Source organism: Paramacrobiotus metropolitanus, unplaced genomic scaffold, assembly GCF_019649055.1.
Source record: "Paramacrobiotus metropolitanus isolate TYO unplaced genomic scaffold, Prichtersi_v1.0 Parri_scaffold0000004, whole genome shotgun sequence".
In the NCBI taxonomy this organism is placed as follows: Eukaryota; Metazoa; Tardigrada; class Eutardigrada; order Parachela; family Macrobiotidae; genus Paramacrobiotus; species Paramacrobiotus metropolitanus.
The window spans coordinates 1,681,834-1,694,104 of record NW_026570224.1 but is presented as its reverse complement, the minus strand read 5'-3'; the positions used below and the strand labels follow the sequence as shown (position 1 = coordinate 1,694,104).

Here is a 12,271-nt window from a genome sequence, read left to right as displayed (position 1 = left end):
TGCTAATCAATATTTACATCTGCAGTAGCTGCGTAATTTCAGGCGCTTTTGCGATCGGTTTTCTCAGTTATTGTGTAAACGTGTAATAACAAATATGTCGCCCGTGTCACGTCGTTTAACGAAGTTAATTCATTGTCAGTGACGCAACCAAACGCAACAAATTACTTTATGTAGCAGTTAGTAATTTCTCAGGCTCAAAAGCTAAACTGTTAATTATAAACAGCGTCAAAAAGCAAAAGTGAAAAATGCTACATGGCTGCAAAAAATGCCAATAATCTGCAGGACAAACCGAAAGCCGTACACTTATTTCGTCGGCATATCGAACTGCAAACGTGGCTTTAAACACAGAGAAGTACACATGTCTTTTGTAATTTGAAATATTATCATAGTCCACGTTTCAGCTAAACGTTTCGTGGCTCAAAAATCATTTTAAAAGGTTTCGGTGATAGGACGGTACCAAGTACGGCATCACTAGTGGACACAGCTTCGCCAGGCGGTAGTTTGAAATTGAAGTGTCTTAAGAGACTTGCAAAAAATATAAACAATTCCATCTTTGCTAAAGATTCACCCAGACAAAACCGCTTACCTAGAAGGATTCAAAAAAAGTTATGAAAAATTATAGAATTTAGTAACATCGCGATCTGTGCACTTATGAAGTTTTACTGACCAGCTGAAAATGGGAGGAATCCTTCCACTTTTTGCTTGACTTTGCCGTCAGAGTCCAAAAAACGTTTGGGATTAAATTGGTTTGGTTCAGGGAAATATTTTGGATTCATATGAACGGCATATAGATTCGGCACAATTGTAGTATTTAACGGAATGTCGTACCCTTGCAAAGTGGTCTGCTCCGTGTTACTACGTCCAGCAAATGGTACCAGATTTGCCATTCTCTGGACTTCCATTATTACCGCTTGTAAATACGGCAAATTTTCTGCAGTAGAAAAATTATTCAGTCACTTCCTCTACAACCTTTTCAAATACTTTGCCTTAATTTTATTGAAACGGTTAAAAAGCGAGTATTCCACATAAATTTTATAGGTAAACACGGCATGTAGCATTTATGGATAGCATATTCGGAAGACCTAATTAACGGTGACCTTTTTCGTCTAGAGTGGGAAACTGGCCTTCAGGGATGACTTGGTCAACTTCGGCTTGAACCTCTGCATATATGTCGGGATTCAAAAGCAGATATATAATTGCCCAAGTGAGTGTTGTCGATGTGGTTTCTGTTCCAGCACCAAAAAGATTGAAAATGGACATCGCTAACTGTTCATCTGTAAATAATTCAGGACAGCTCTTATAGATCAACCAAATAGATATCGTATAAAAACATCACAAACAAATCTAAAGTAATACCTGTTGATTATGTAACAGCATTATTTGGCTTATTATGTAGATATAATATAGATTATGTACCGGTAAATGTGGTACATGGGTTGGATTCCTGCCGTTTAGCTTCATTCAGATATGCATGAATATAATCTCTGGGCTCGCCCTCCAGATTGCTTTTGTGATCCATTACAAGGTCATGCAAAAATCTGTAATATCTCGATTGTTTTGGAGCGATTTCAAAAAGCGCTTTCTTAGCTTGCTGAAGGGAATCAAGCGCAAAAATGGAAAAATGGAAATCAAGCCCATTTTTGCGCCCAGACGAATATTCTCGCCAACAAGCATGGTTAAACGGCGAAAATTCTCGTCCTGATGATCGAAGCGTTTCCCATAGGAAATGGCACAAATCACGTTAGCTACCGACGGCGTAATGTAGCTCGTGGGATTAACCGGTTGCGTTTTTGTGGCCTGCAGATCTTGTACTAATTCACGGGCTTCTTCAAGAATTAAATCCTGCAGCCAAGCCTTGCCCATGCCGAAGTCTCGTAAAGTGGACAACGCAAAACGTCGTTGTTCTTTCCATAATTCTCCGTCGGTGAACAATAAACCTAATTGTAAGGAAATACAAAATTATATCGTGATCGACGCACAAAAAAGCTCCTGATTTTGTCACTACTCCGCCTGATATTTGTAATCAATTTAAATTTATAATTATTTCATTGTTACATGTATTAAACCCTGCAGCCAAATATGAATAAGAATTATGAAATCTAAAGAAATTTTTTATCGTGTACGAGTAGATTGACTAGCTTCATTAAAATACAAATAATGAATGCATAATATAGTTATTACAATTGTATACTGTACCTTTGCGTTTGAAAAAGTGGTCTCGTAAAGTGTACGGCCGACCAGCAAAAACATCATCGTGCACTACTTGTTTGATTGTTTCATAGTCATTGATAAACACATGCGGCACATCGCCGAGGAAGATGGTGCATAGTCCACCGTAGCTTTCTGTAATTTTTGTAACTTGTTGTAAGCGTTCCATGCCGTTCCCTCGTATTAGCCCAATGCTCCCGATAACTGGTTTAGCTAAAAACAGATTTAACAACCATTCTCATGTTTGCAGATTCAGTGAATTAATATTTGATGGACGTACGAGATGGACCCGGGGGCAGATTTTTTGGCCGGGTGATCTGCAGCTTTCTAACAAGATACACGAGCACCACCACAACCACTGCGATAAGAATTGTTCCGAAAGGAACTAATCCTGTGTCGGACATTTTGGAAATTGCTGCAAGAGCGCTTCAAACGTCCGCCCTGCTTCAAAACTGCAAAATCTTAGTTTTATCGTCAACAAACTGTACACAAAACATTCGTTAGACATAAATTTTTTATAACGAATGCGCTTGCGGTACAACTGCAGGCAGTAGTTCAAAGCTACATAGAAACGAAATGAAATTCGAAAAGCAACCAAAGCACTCCAGATCTCACCAAACAACACAATGGAATGCATTATTAGTAAAAGCTGTTATAACTGTTACGGACAATTTTTTTACCTTCTTGTTCCAAAATCCAAACCCGTAAACACTAAGCAGACGGCATCAAAATAAGATAATTTAAAAGTATCTTACCGCAGATAGTGAACAAATTATATTGTTTTTGTTTCTGTAGGCACATGTGCGCACTACGTATACGAGTGAAGTAAATCTAGCGATATATCGAAACAGTTTCGACAAACTTTCATGTTCGCACGCCTTGTTTATGCCACTGCTTCTGAAATGTTTTATCACCACGCGTAGTGTTTTTGTTTCTAAAACTTCTACTGTCGCAACAATCAGGTACACGCATTTACAAATCTTTAGGCATCTAACCGAGGACTGATCTATGCACAACCTTGTCGACTGTACCTGCACCTACTTGTACCTGCAGTAGCACTTCCGGCTGTCGTCGACGGAGATTCGCTTACAACAGTCATCACGAATTTGATAAATCTGTAAACGTATGATCAAAGCGCGTTGTTTAATACGGGTTTTGATCTCCCATTATCTCACTAGTTGGTTATAACTACTTTCGAAACACCTGAATACATGTATATTGTATATTAGAAATCATATCACAGAGGCAGACAGAGATGCACGATTTTGTCAAGTCATCTCGTGACCACTAATCGCTGTTACCTTTGGACTTCCGTTAAGGGTTTAATCAGTTTTTCAAGCTATTAATGAGGGGCAATACTGCTTTTTAAATTAGTTGCACAGAAACAAAGATTTGGTTTGCGTATTTGCAAAAAAAATTTAGTCGGTTAACTTACGCATATCTGACGCATATCAATATATTTCCAATTTCTTTTACCCAGCAATCAGCCATGAAACAAAATTAACAAACACAATAATACCTATTAAAATTTGATTTTGAAACGATGAGTATAAGTAAGGTGCAAAATAATACTGTACAAAACAATTTTGTACCTTGGTATAAGTGCAGTATCTGAAACTATCTGAAACTAAGTATCTTGACTATTTTCCACCCCTGCTGCAGCTGAAGTTCAATTAGGCAAAATCAGACGCCTTGACGCTATGTCAACCGCCTTCGTAGAATGTGAACTGCGGGCGCCTTGTGCGGTTGCGTCTTGCGGTGATTCTTTGGGCTTTACAGTTTACGGTAGTCTTTACCGTTTCCATTTCACGCGCATCCAAGGTGTACAGAGATATGCCAGTGCACCACATCATGATTGCGCAATAAAATTCGTGACGGTGAAGATTTGACGCTGGCCCATAGACACATATGCTATAACTTAAATTTTCAAAAATTCATAACTTTGTTAATTTTCGCGTTAGTTTTTGTTTAATATGCTTTAAAAATACAGAATAATATATACTAGTAGGCATAACAAATGTTTTTTCGATTTTCTTTTAGGGTTGCGCACTATGTGCCTAGGTAATTAGCATGTAAGTCTATGGAGAAGTCATTTAATTTGATTTAAAGATTTCGTAGGCGGCTATGTTAACCACGTATGCTCAGTGCCAAACCTTAAGATGGAAACAGAAAAAAAATCATTTTGCCTAATAGTAGATATTATCCTATATTTTTAAAGCATACTCACAAAAAATTAACGCGAAAATTAACAAAGTTATGAATTTTTGAAAATTTAAGTTATAGCATATGTGTCTATGGGCCAGCGTCAAATCTTCACCGTCACGAATTTTATTGCGCAATCATGATGTGGTGCACTGGCATATCTCTGTACACATCCAAGCTCCAGCTGTTATTTAAAGCATGCAGCTGATCTACGCTGCTTTCGAAATCGATTGTATCTCTATTTTTTGCCTCTTTTTTTGTATATTTACCAATAACTCTGTGTCGATATTATTATTGACAGATCATTTTACTGGCAAGTGGCGAACAGGTTGATTGACGGGGCATTTTATCGTAGTCGACGCACAGGCATATAATGGTCTCACGAGCGCATCCACACGGGGACGATGATATCCGTCTTTTAGGAGACGACTCCTTCGAACAATCGGACGAAAAAGATAATCTGATCTCTTTCGATGATACTTCCGGATTGCGCCACCGCGGACCCTCTTCCAGCCACAAGAAACCGCTATCTGCAGCCAGGTCCGTATCACCATCATCCGCGCAGGATTCTCCGAAGGGTCCCGTTGTAGCCGTCTTTGTTGTCGTTTTTGACGCCAAGCAAGGTGCGGGTTACGACTGGCACGATGCGCCAACGCTACATTACGAAAATTAAGTAACTGGTTCGGATGATAGTGATCATTAACGTTTGTATTTTTGCAGGAAACCGCATAGAATGGTCGCACACTGTGGATGGCAGTGTTGATATTGGAGGTGTGGAGTACAAGGCTCTGCCAAGCGGCGCTCATACCGTTTCTTCCGATTCTTTGTAATAACACTTAACGTACAACCGGTACCATTTTCCGCCGATGAGCAGTAGAACTATTGCTTACAATTGTAGGACATTCAAGATAGGATCGTATTATGGGGTGGCATATTTCCGCACAGAAACCGACAAGTCCAGTGCGCGTGGCGCCGTGTTTCGTTCCTGTGGGCTGCTGGGCCGCCGGTTGGAGGATATCGTGGGATTTCGCACAGTGCTGCAGTCCGAATTGAGGTAGATATTGCGAAATGAATGGACAATTAATTGTGCTTTTATAATATAGGCATTTTATTGCAGTCAAGGGAAGCACTCAACCGGTGACTACCATGTATTGGAAGATCTAGTCGGTGGACGCTCAGATTTTGTAGACAATGCCTTTACTCCAGTAATGGAACGAGTCAACAAATCAGAAATCGAGGTAATCCTTTCTTCATTTAGGGGCTTAATTTTCTTCGTTAGATACGTGGTTTCGTTTCTTGAAAAATAATTTTTCGGAATTAATTCAAAATATTAAAAGGAATTATGCAATGAAAGGGCGTACAATTTTGAATGAAATATCCTGTAAATTCCAAACCTGATGCAGTTTTTATGTCAGGGCATTGTTACTTATTTTCAAAAAAAAATTCACATCTGACTTTGTGATGCGTATTTGTAGCTGATGCACGATAACAAAATTGTACGCGATTTCTGCACTTTGCTGGGCGCAGATATATTCCGCTTGTGGAAATGTGTTTTACTGCGCAAGCGCATACTTATCCTGGGCACACCGCCATTTGCTGATCTTTGCCATATAGGTAAACTGCCGGTGTAATTCTCTTTGGGTCCATCAAATACAGTTTGTAATTTTCAGCACATTTGTGCTCCCTTATTGGAAATTACGACATTAGCAGCCCGCTGAGACCGGATTACAATTTGCTTCTCTATGTGGATCTAAATGATATCGATAAACTCCGCCAATCAAAAACCTTCGTTGCATGTAAATGGATGGTTCTTGGTTTATCGGTTTCTTATAGACGTATAGAAATCCTTCTCCAATTTTTAGGCACTTCTGAGCTGATATACCAGTTAAAAAATGACTGCTACGATGTACTTATAATGAAGAATCAACTGCACATACAGGATCCGGCCTTGCAGCGAACCTGCCTGACAAGCGCCATGGAAAAGGAAAATTTTTCCGAGTTGATGCACGATTATAATTTGCGGTAATTATTAGTGTCCACTGTCTACTTACTTGTATTATACTTAAATTTTTAAGGATGTTAAACTTCGGTGCTGTTGAAGCAGATCCTCACAACTGCAGTTGCCGTGCTCGTTATTTTCTTTACTTCGTTTATATTTGTGCAGTGGTTGATGAATAATCTTATTCTAGATCTTCCATAATGCATGTCGATTCGGGAAGGTTCGACGCGACGGAATTCGTTGGAGGATATTTTACGGCTCTGAACGAAAAGATTCTGTCGGCCTTCCATGCTGCAGATTGTACAGCGGAACAAACGATAGCAGATTCCGCTTTGGAGGATTTATCACTGAATCCTGCGTCGGATGTACCTTTCCTGCAAGCTTTAGCTAACATGCATTGTCCGTCCATTCGAGTTCAACGCCAGCCGCTATGTCCGCAGTAAGTTTAGTATTTAGCTGCGTTATAAAATTTCAGTATATATACCTAGTCTGATTCTTTTGTCAAACACTGATTTTTCATTGATTGATTGCAGGTGCCATTTGTGTTGATTCTGCAGTTGCTTTCGGTCAGGGTTTGTGATACAACAAGATTTAGAGAGAGATATTTTTTTATTTGGAATACTCTACAGTCTTTGTATGTTCCAGTTTGATTTTATGGGAAATATTGCTTTCCGTCCTTTTGTAATGTTCTGTTTTTATTTTTTTACCCGTGAAAAATTGTATGGGAAATGGTTTTAAATAAATTTATTGAGGAAACAGTTGTTGGGTGCCTGGGTTCCGGTTTTGCTTCCAAGAATTAGGAAGTGGAAAACCCTCGTTTTATTTCATTCACGCAGTAAGTGTCACCTTTAGCGAAAAAGGGCGCGCAGCAATGTCATTGTCAGCCTCGCACTTTAATGTACTTTCTGACTTGCTGTAGTTGGTGACAGCACATAAGTTTCCACTATGCATGTAGAACTGTCTCTAGTGACCGGAAATGCGCTGTTGCAGCGCTTGGATGTATTTGTTGCTGCGGTTTCGTGCGTTAGCCCTTCGAAGCGGTCGTCTCGAACTGTGGGCGGAAGTATCAAGTGGAAAGAAGGCTTCTCTTGCTTGAAATATCATTTCTTAGTTAAATTAGAATGAACCGACGTAGGTTGAGGCTCGTTCGTTTGTTGGCTACATTTTGTGTAAAAAGGATTTACTGCTTACATCTTTCTGCATGTGTAATGGGTATTGTGCTTTTGTAGCAATATTTAATTGAGGAAATAATCAGGTGAGCGAATGTTCGTTCACACAGTCACACTAAAAGACAGCTCATCCTCGCAAAAGTGGTAAATATGTCATTATAAAACATCCCGCCACATACAATACAAGGGTAGTAAAGATATCTGTATAATAAGAAATAACTCTGTATCATATTCACAAAATGTACCAAATTCATACACATTCAGACATATATACTATACACAACAATGAAAGTAACAGCAAATCACCTCTGATAATTCCGTTGGATTTTGTTTGGCCCGTTTAGCTCACCTATTAATACCGTTGATCAGTATAGTTGTCGAAGTTGACATGGACCGCTTTTTCCGCCTGCCGCAATATCCGATTCCTAATACAGGTGATTGTGAGCGCCACAGACGTGGAAATGATCAGAATAAACAAGAACGCCATTAGCACAATAAACATAGCTTGATTAACGCATAGCGCATTCGCAGGGATACTGGCATCCATAAACACCACTGATGAATTGCGGAGATTCGCGATATCTTCGGGGGAAATAACATTAAAAATCCGTTTAACCGGTAAAACACCGGCTGATCCATCGGCTACATTAGCCTGACGTTTTCTCCTGGATTTCAGCATAGTACTGGTCAAAACCGGCAACTGCACGGAAGTTTCTTTCGCTGGCTGCTTCTTCCAACCTTTCCCGGCAGCGGTGTATGGTAGGGTTGTCTGCTCTACGGGATACGTGGATTCATCGTCAGCGCTGGTGTCATATTCGGAATCCGTCTGGTTAGACGCCCCCGCAGTATATGGCGTGGTCAGTTGACCTTTCGCAGCAGGAGCGCTGCAGCTTTCCGGTCGGTCGCATTCATCGCGACACACTGCGACAACACATTTAATCTGCACTTGCATGTCGTCCGGAAAGCGAAAAGCTTTCATAAAGGAATACGCAATTTGAACTTTCGGATTTTTCTTATCGCGTGTAATGGCAAAGGGTGACATAATTTTCGGTTTGCTGATACAGCCGCGTTTGTCTTGCAGTAAAAGCGAAGCACGCTCTTGGCTGTCCATAGCGACACATTCGCGGACGTGAACGTCCCAGTTACCGGATTCTGCTGTCATGTACACTACCAGTGTCACTGTATCGCCAATCTGTAAAAAAACGTATTCTTACAAATACTGAAGCGATTGAAGCTTTTGTTGATTAGTGATAAGAAACAACAAGAAGTTGATTTTTGTTGCCTGTATAAATCCTTGGTTTAGACTTGGAGAAAATGGTCCGCGTCCGTTCTGTACGTCAATGCTAACTTTGACGTCGTCGCTGGTAAATGATGCAGTAACCACATCTTTCATATTTACCTATAGTAAATTAATTAACTTAGAAAGATAGGTCATCAGAAACGGTTTCATTAAGTACATTAAGTACGCACATTGATGGGCGAAAAATCGACAATTTTCTCGTATAATGACGCAGTTGAGCAACGGATACGCCTGACAACATCCAAAATGTCTTGGAAATGAGCATCATTCTAAAAAAGAATTAGAAAAACGAATAAGCGAATATAAATAATTGTGCGCTGTCGATACTCGATACCATGCCATTTACCTGCATAACAAGAGTGTTTTCGAATGACCTTTCGCCTTTCTTACTATCCGGAGAAGGTTTGTTTTCGGTTGTGCCACACTGATTGATGGGAATGTCGAAGGAATATTCTTTTTCGCCCGATCCGGGTAAAATGTACACGCACTGCGGCGTATAAAAAGCTCCTTTGGAGTATATTATTCCGTCGAAGGGTTTTTCGAAAACGATCTCCACATGAATTGCGGTTGCCCCACAGGATGCATCCAATGACACTAATTTGGTCGGACCAGCCGCCACGTCCCCATTGGCATTGTTCTATAACCTCTAACTGTTATTTCCAAAGCATCTGTTTCGTGTAGGAACAATTGTCATTCGTACATCCTAACAAGTCCAACTTACAAAATATCATAATTTACATTTTTAGAGCCTCTTAATTATAAGGATATATTCAGAGTTAAAATGCCGGTAACTGTGATTACGCTTGATTGATGTGCTTACCAGTTAGTAAACTTAATTGCGCACATTATGTACAAATATTTATGAATCTAATTCCAGCTGTTAGAAAAATTACACAAATTTCGAAGATAGTGACGATATAATTGCGTTAGCTTAAATTATTTTATTTTAAGACATCTGCATTAGCATGTTCCGAAATTGAACTGAAAACTATAAACCGCCTTTTTTCACAAAGTTTGGAAAATCGAAATTGCAGATAGCATCAAATACGCATGACTGGCCACTATCGGATGCGTACATTTCCCATATTATAACTTCATTCGCAAAAAGAGCAACATTTCTGCGATATGTCTAATTATCATTCACGTTGTCCCATATCTTTTTTCCTTCCTACGCGGGAATATAAAACTGACTGACGCGTGGCGCGCTGCTGATTGCAATCCACAGCTGTTATTCTGCCCGCTCTCGCTTTCTTTCCTTTATTCTCACATAAAAAACAAGCTCAGAATTTGCCAAAAAGTAAAGAAAAGGAGGCTCCGTACGTTGTATACGACTATGCACATTTAACAGATATGGCGGTCTGTTGCTTGTGACAATAGTTACAATATTATTAAACGTTTTTCTAAAGTGTTGGTAGCCTCTTGTGCTACACTTCAAATCCGCAGCACCGGCCGAGTAATAATATCAAACGCACATTTTTTTGAAAGAATTATTCCGAATAAAAGGTTTGGTGTCTGAAGCCATTGCTACAATTTGCAACCGGAAGAATGTTTTGTCAGTTCGAAATAAAATCAATATGATACCATTATAGATTCAGCAGGTTGCTTTTCGGTAAGGCAACACGCTTACACGCAATACTAATTTACAGTAGCTTCAGTTACTGTGCATGGAATACAAGTGGGTAGCCCAAAACCCGAGTAAAACAGTTTGTAAAAAATACGTTAGCTAAACGTTAGTAAAAGGCCAAAATTCGAACTTTGGCCCTTAACTAACGTTTAGCTAACGTTTTTTTGTTTTACTCGGGAAACATTCATCTTTTCACGATACATTGCAGTTTACTTTAGCAACATTAACTAATGATGTTCTAGGAAATGTTGTATTCTAAGGAGAAATTAATAGTTAGTTGAAATTGACAGTTGACAGTTGAATTGTCGGAATTTTATCGATACTCAAGCTTACCTGGCATAAGACGTGATACACATCAATCAGCAAAAGATATAAGGTAATCAAAGATGACGAGGAAAATTTTTCCATACTGGATCCCGGCCAGCTTTAAACCGGCTTGGCTAAGAACGACCGATCACTGGTTATCAAATGACGATTCAGAATTGGGGCCAGACACGAGTTACGGGATCGCTTGGCAGTTGGCACTAACTACAATTATCTTTTCTGGTGACCTTTCATTTACCGTAGCCTCTCATCATTGTCCGCGGGATCAGAATGCCAGTTTCGGCTTCGTACGGCAGGCCTAATATACAATAATATCGAAGTTATCTGTTGAACAATATAATGTTGAAATATCAGATTATGTATAATATGTACCGAAGTGTGGCAGTTAATGTCTCCGCCTCTCGCCCCAATTAGGCAGAAGTCCGGAACATGCAACGCGTAGTACATCTAATAACGTACAATATATACTTCGATATCGATACAGGAAATGTACAGATATGTATTTACACTGTTTGTATGGCAAGACGGTAAGTACAATAATTTTATGTTTATTACGTTATTGTTTAGTGTATATGTAATTGTGTTCGCGGAGCAGGTACTTGCTTGTTAATACTCGCGATATTAAGTAATGTACCACCGGACAGCAAAGACGGCTGCATATTAATGGCCTGGTCAGCTCCGTTGTACGTAATAGTAGTTGCGGAGATCAACCTTCTCTGGAATCAGTACTCTAGTGTTTTAAAAGAGACGAACGTCGCCGGCACGCAAGGGGGCGTAAAGAGTACGTATTTGTATGGCGGTAAATGCGCCATAACTCGTAACAAAAACTATCCCCCTCATTTAGAACTAAGACCACCTAGTAAGTGCTTTTAATTATTTCCTTCCGTACTATGCACCACTTTTGCGATCCAGTCAACTGGGCCGCCATCATTTGCTAAATCACATAACGTTAGCGTTTTTCTGGTGTTTTTATTTGGCTTACACATTGGTTTGCTTGTGGTCTACGTTGACCATTCGCAGGTCAATTAGTGCCTAAATGTGTTTTGTCAACAACACCGCCTGTGACCATCATGGAGAGTCTATACCTGACATTATCTAACTTTAAAAAGATGCTTCTATGCTAAGACAAAAGAATTGAAACGAATTCGTATAATTTAAGTACGATTTATCTGAAAAACCATAAGTTATTCCATATTCAGTTAAAATGAATGCCGCAGCCGTTTAAAACTGTCTGTTGCCGGGCTTTTAGTTTCAAAAATTCATTTAATGTGGAACGTCGCAGCTAACTTTGTTTCGTATGATTCGATGTTTCAGTTGACAGTTCGGTTTGTGAAAACAGTCAAAAATGTTTCCGAAGTAAGGAATCGACTAATTTGTGTTAGGCACCAATGGATACTACCGTAGGATCCGGCATCATTTGCAATATATTGTAAGCAAGTGCAGCA

General features: G+C 39.6%; 2 protein-coding genes and 1 pseudogene across 2 annotated transcripts; 1 reads left to right on the top strand and 2 right to left on the bottom strand.

The window, feature by feature from the left end:
* Window positions 1-114: 114 nt before the first annotated feature.
* On the bottom strand, window positions 115-3,521 carry LOC129600055 (cytochrome P450 2J2-like; annotated as a pseudogene).
* A 1,063-nt stretch (window positions 3,522-4,584) lies between these two features.
* LOC129602761 (DENN domain-containing protein 11-like) lies at window positions 4,585-7,159 on the top strand. The gene is made up of 9 exons (XM_055501905.1): window positions 4,585-5,033; window positions 5,131-5,236; window positions 5,309-5,464; window positions 5,528-5,648; window positions 5,886-6,024; window positions 6,081-6,206; window positions 6,273-6,432; window positions 6,600-6,848; window positions 6,943-7,159. Exons 1-9 carry the CDS (start codon window positions 4,784-4,786, stop codon window positions 6,956-6,958), a joined length of 1,323 nt encoding a protein of 440 aa, XP_055357880.1. The 5' UTR covers window positions 4,585-4,783; the 3' UTR covers window positions 6,959-7,159.
* Window positions 7,160-7,643: 484 nt separating this feature from the next.
* On the bottom strand, window positions 7,644-11,140 carry LOC129602825 (uncharacterized). Its single transcript, XM_055501989.1, has 5 exons — window positions 10,836-11,140; window positions 9,225-9,515; window positions 9,049-9,147; window positions 8,861-8,977; window positions 7,644-8,770 (listed from the first exon to the last, which is right to left on the bottom strand). Exons 1-5 carry the CDS (start codon window positions 10,908-10,910, stop codon window positions 7,931-7,933), a joined length of 1,422 nt encoding a protein of 473 aa, XP_055357964.1. The 5' UTR covers window positions 10,911-11,140; the 3' UTR covers window positions 7,644-7,930.
* Between the last annotated feature and the right edge of the window lie 1,131 nt (window positions 11,141-12,271).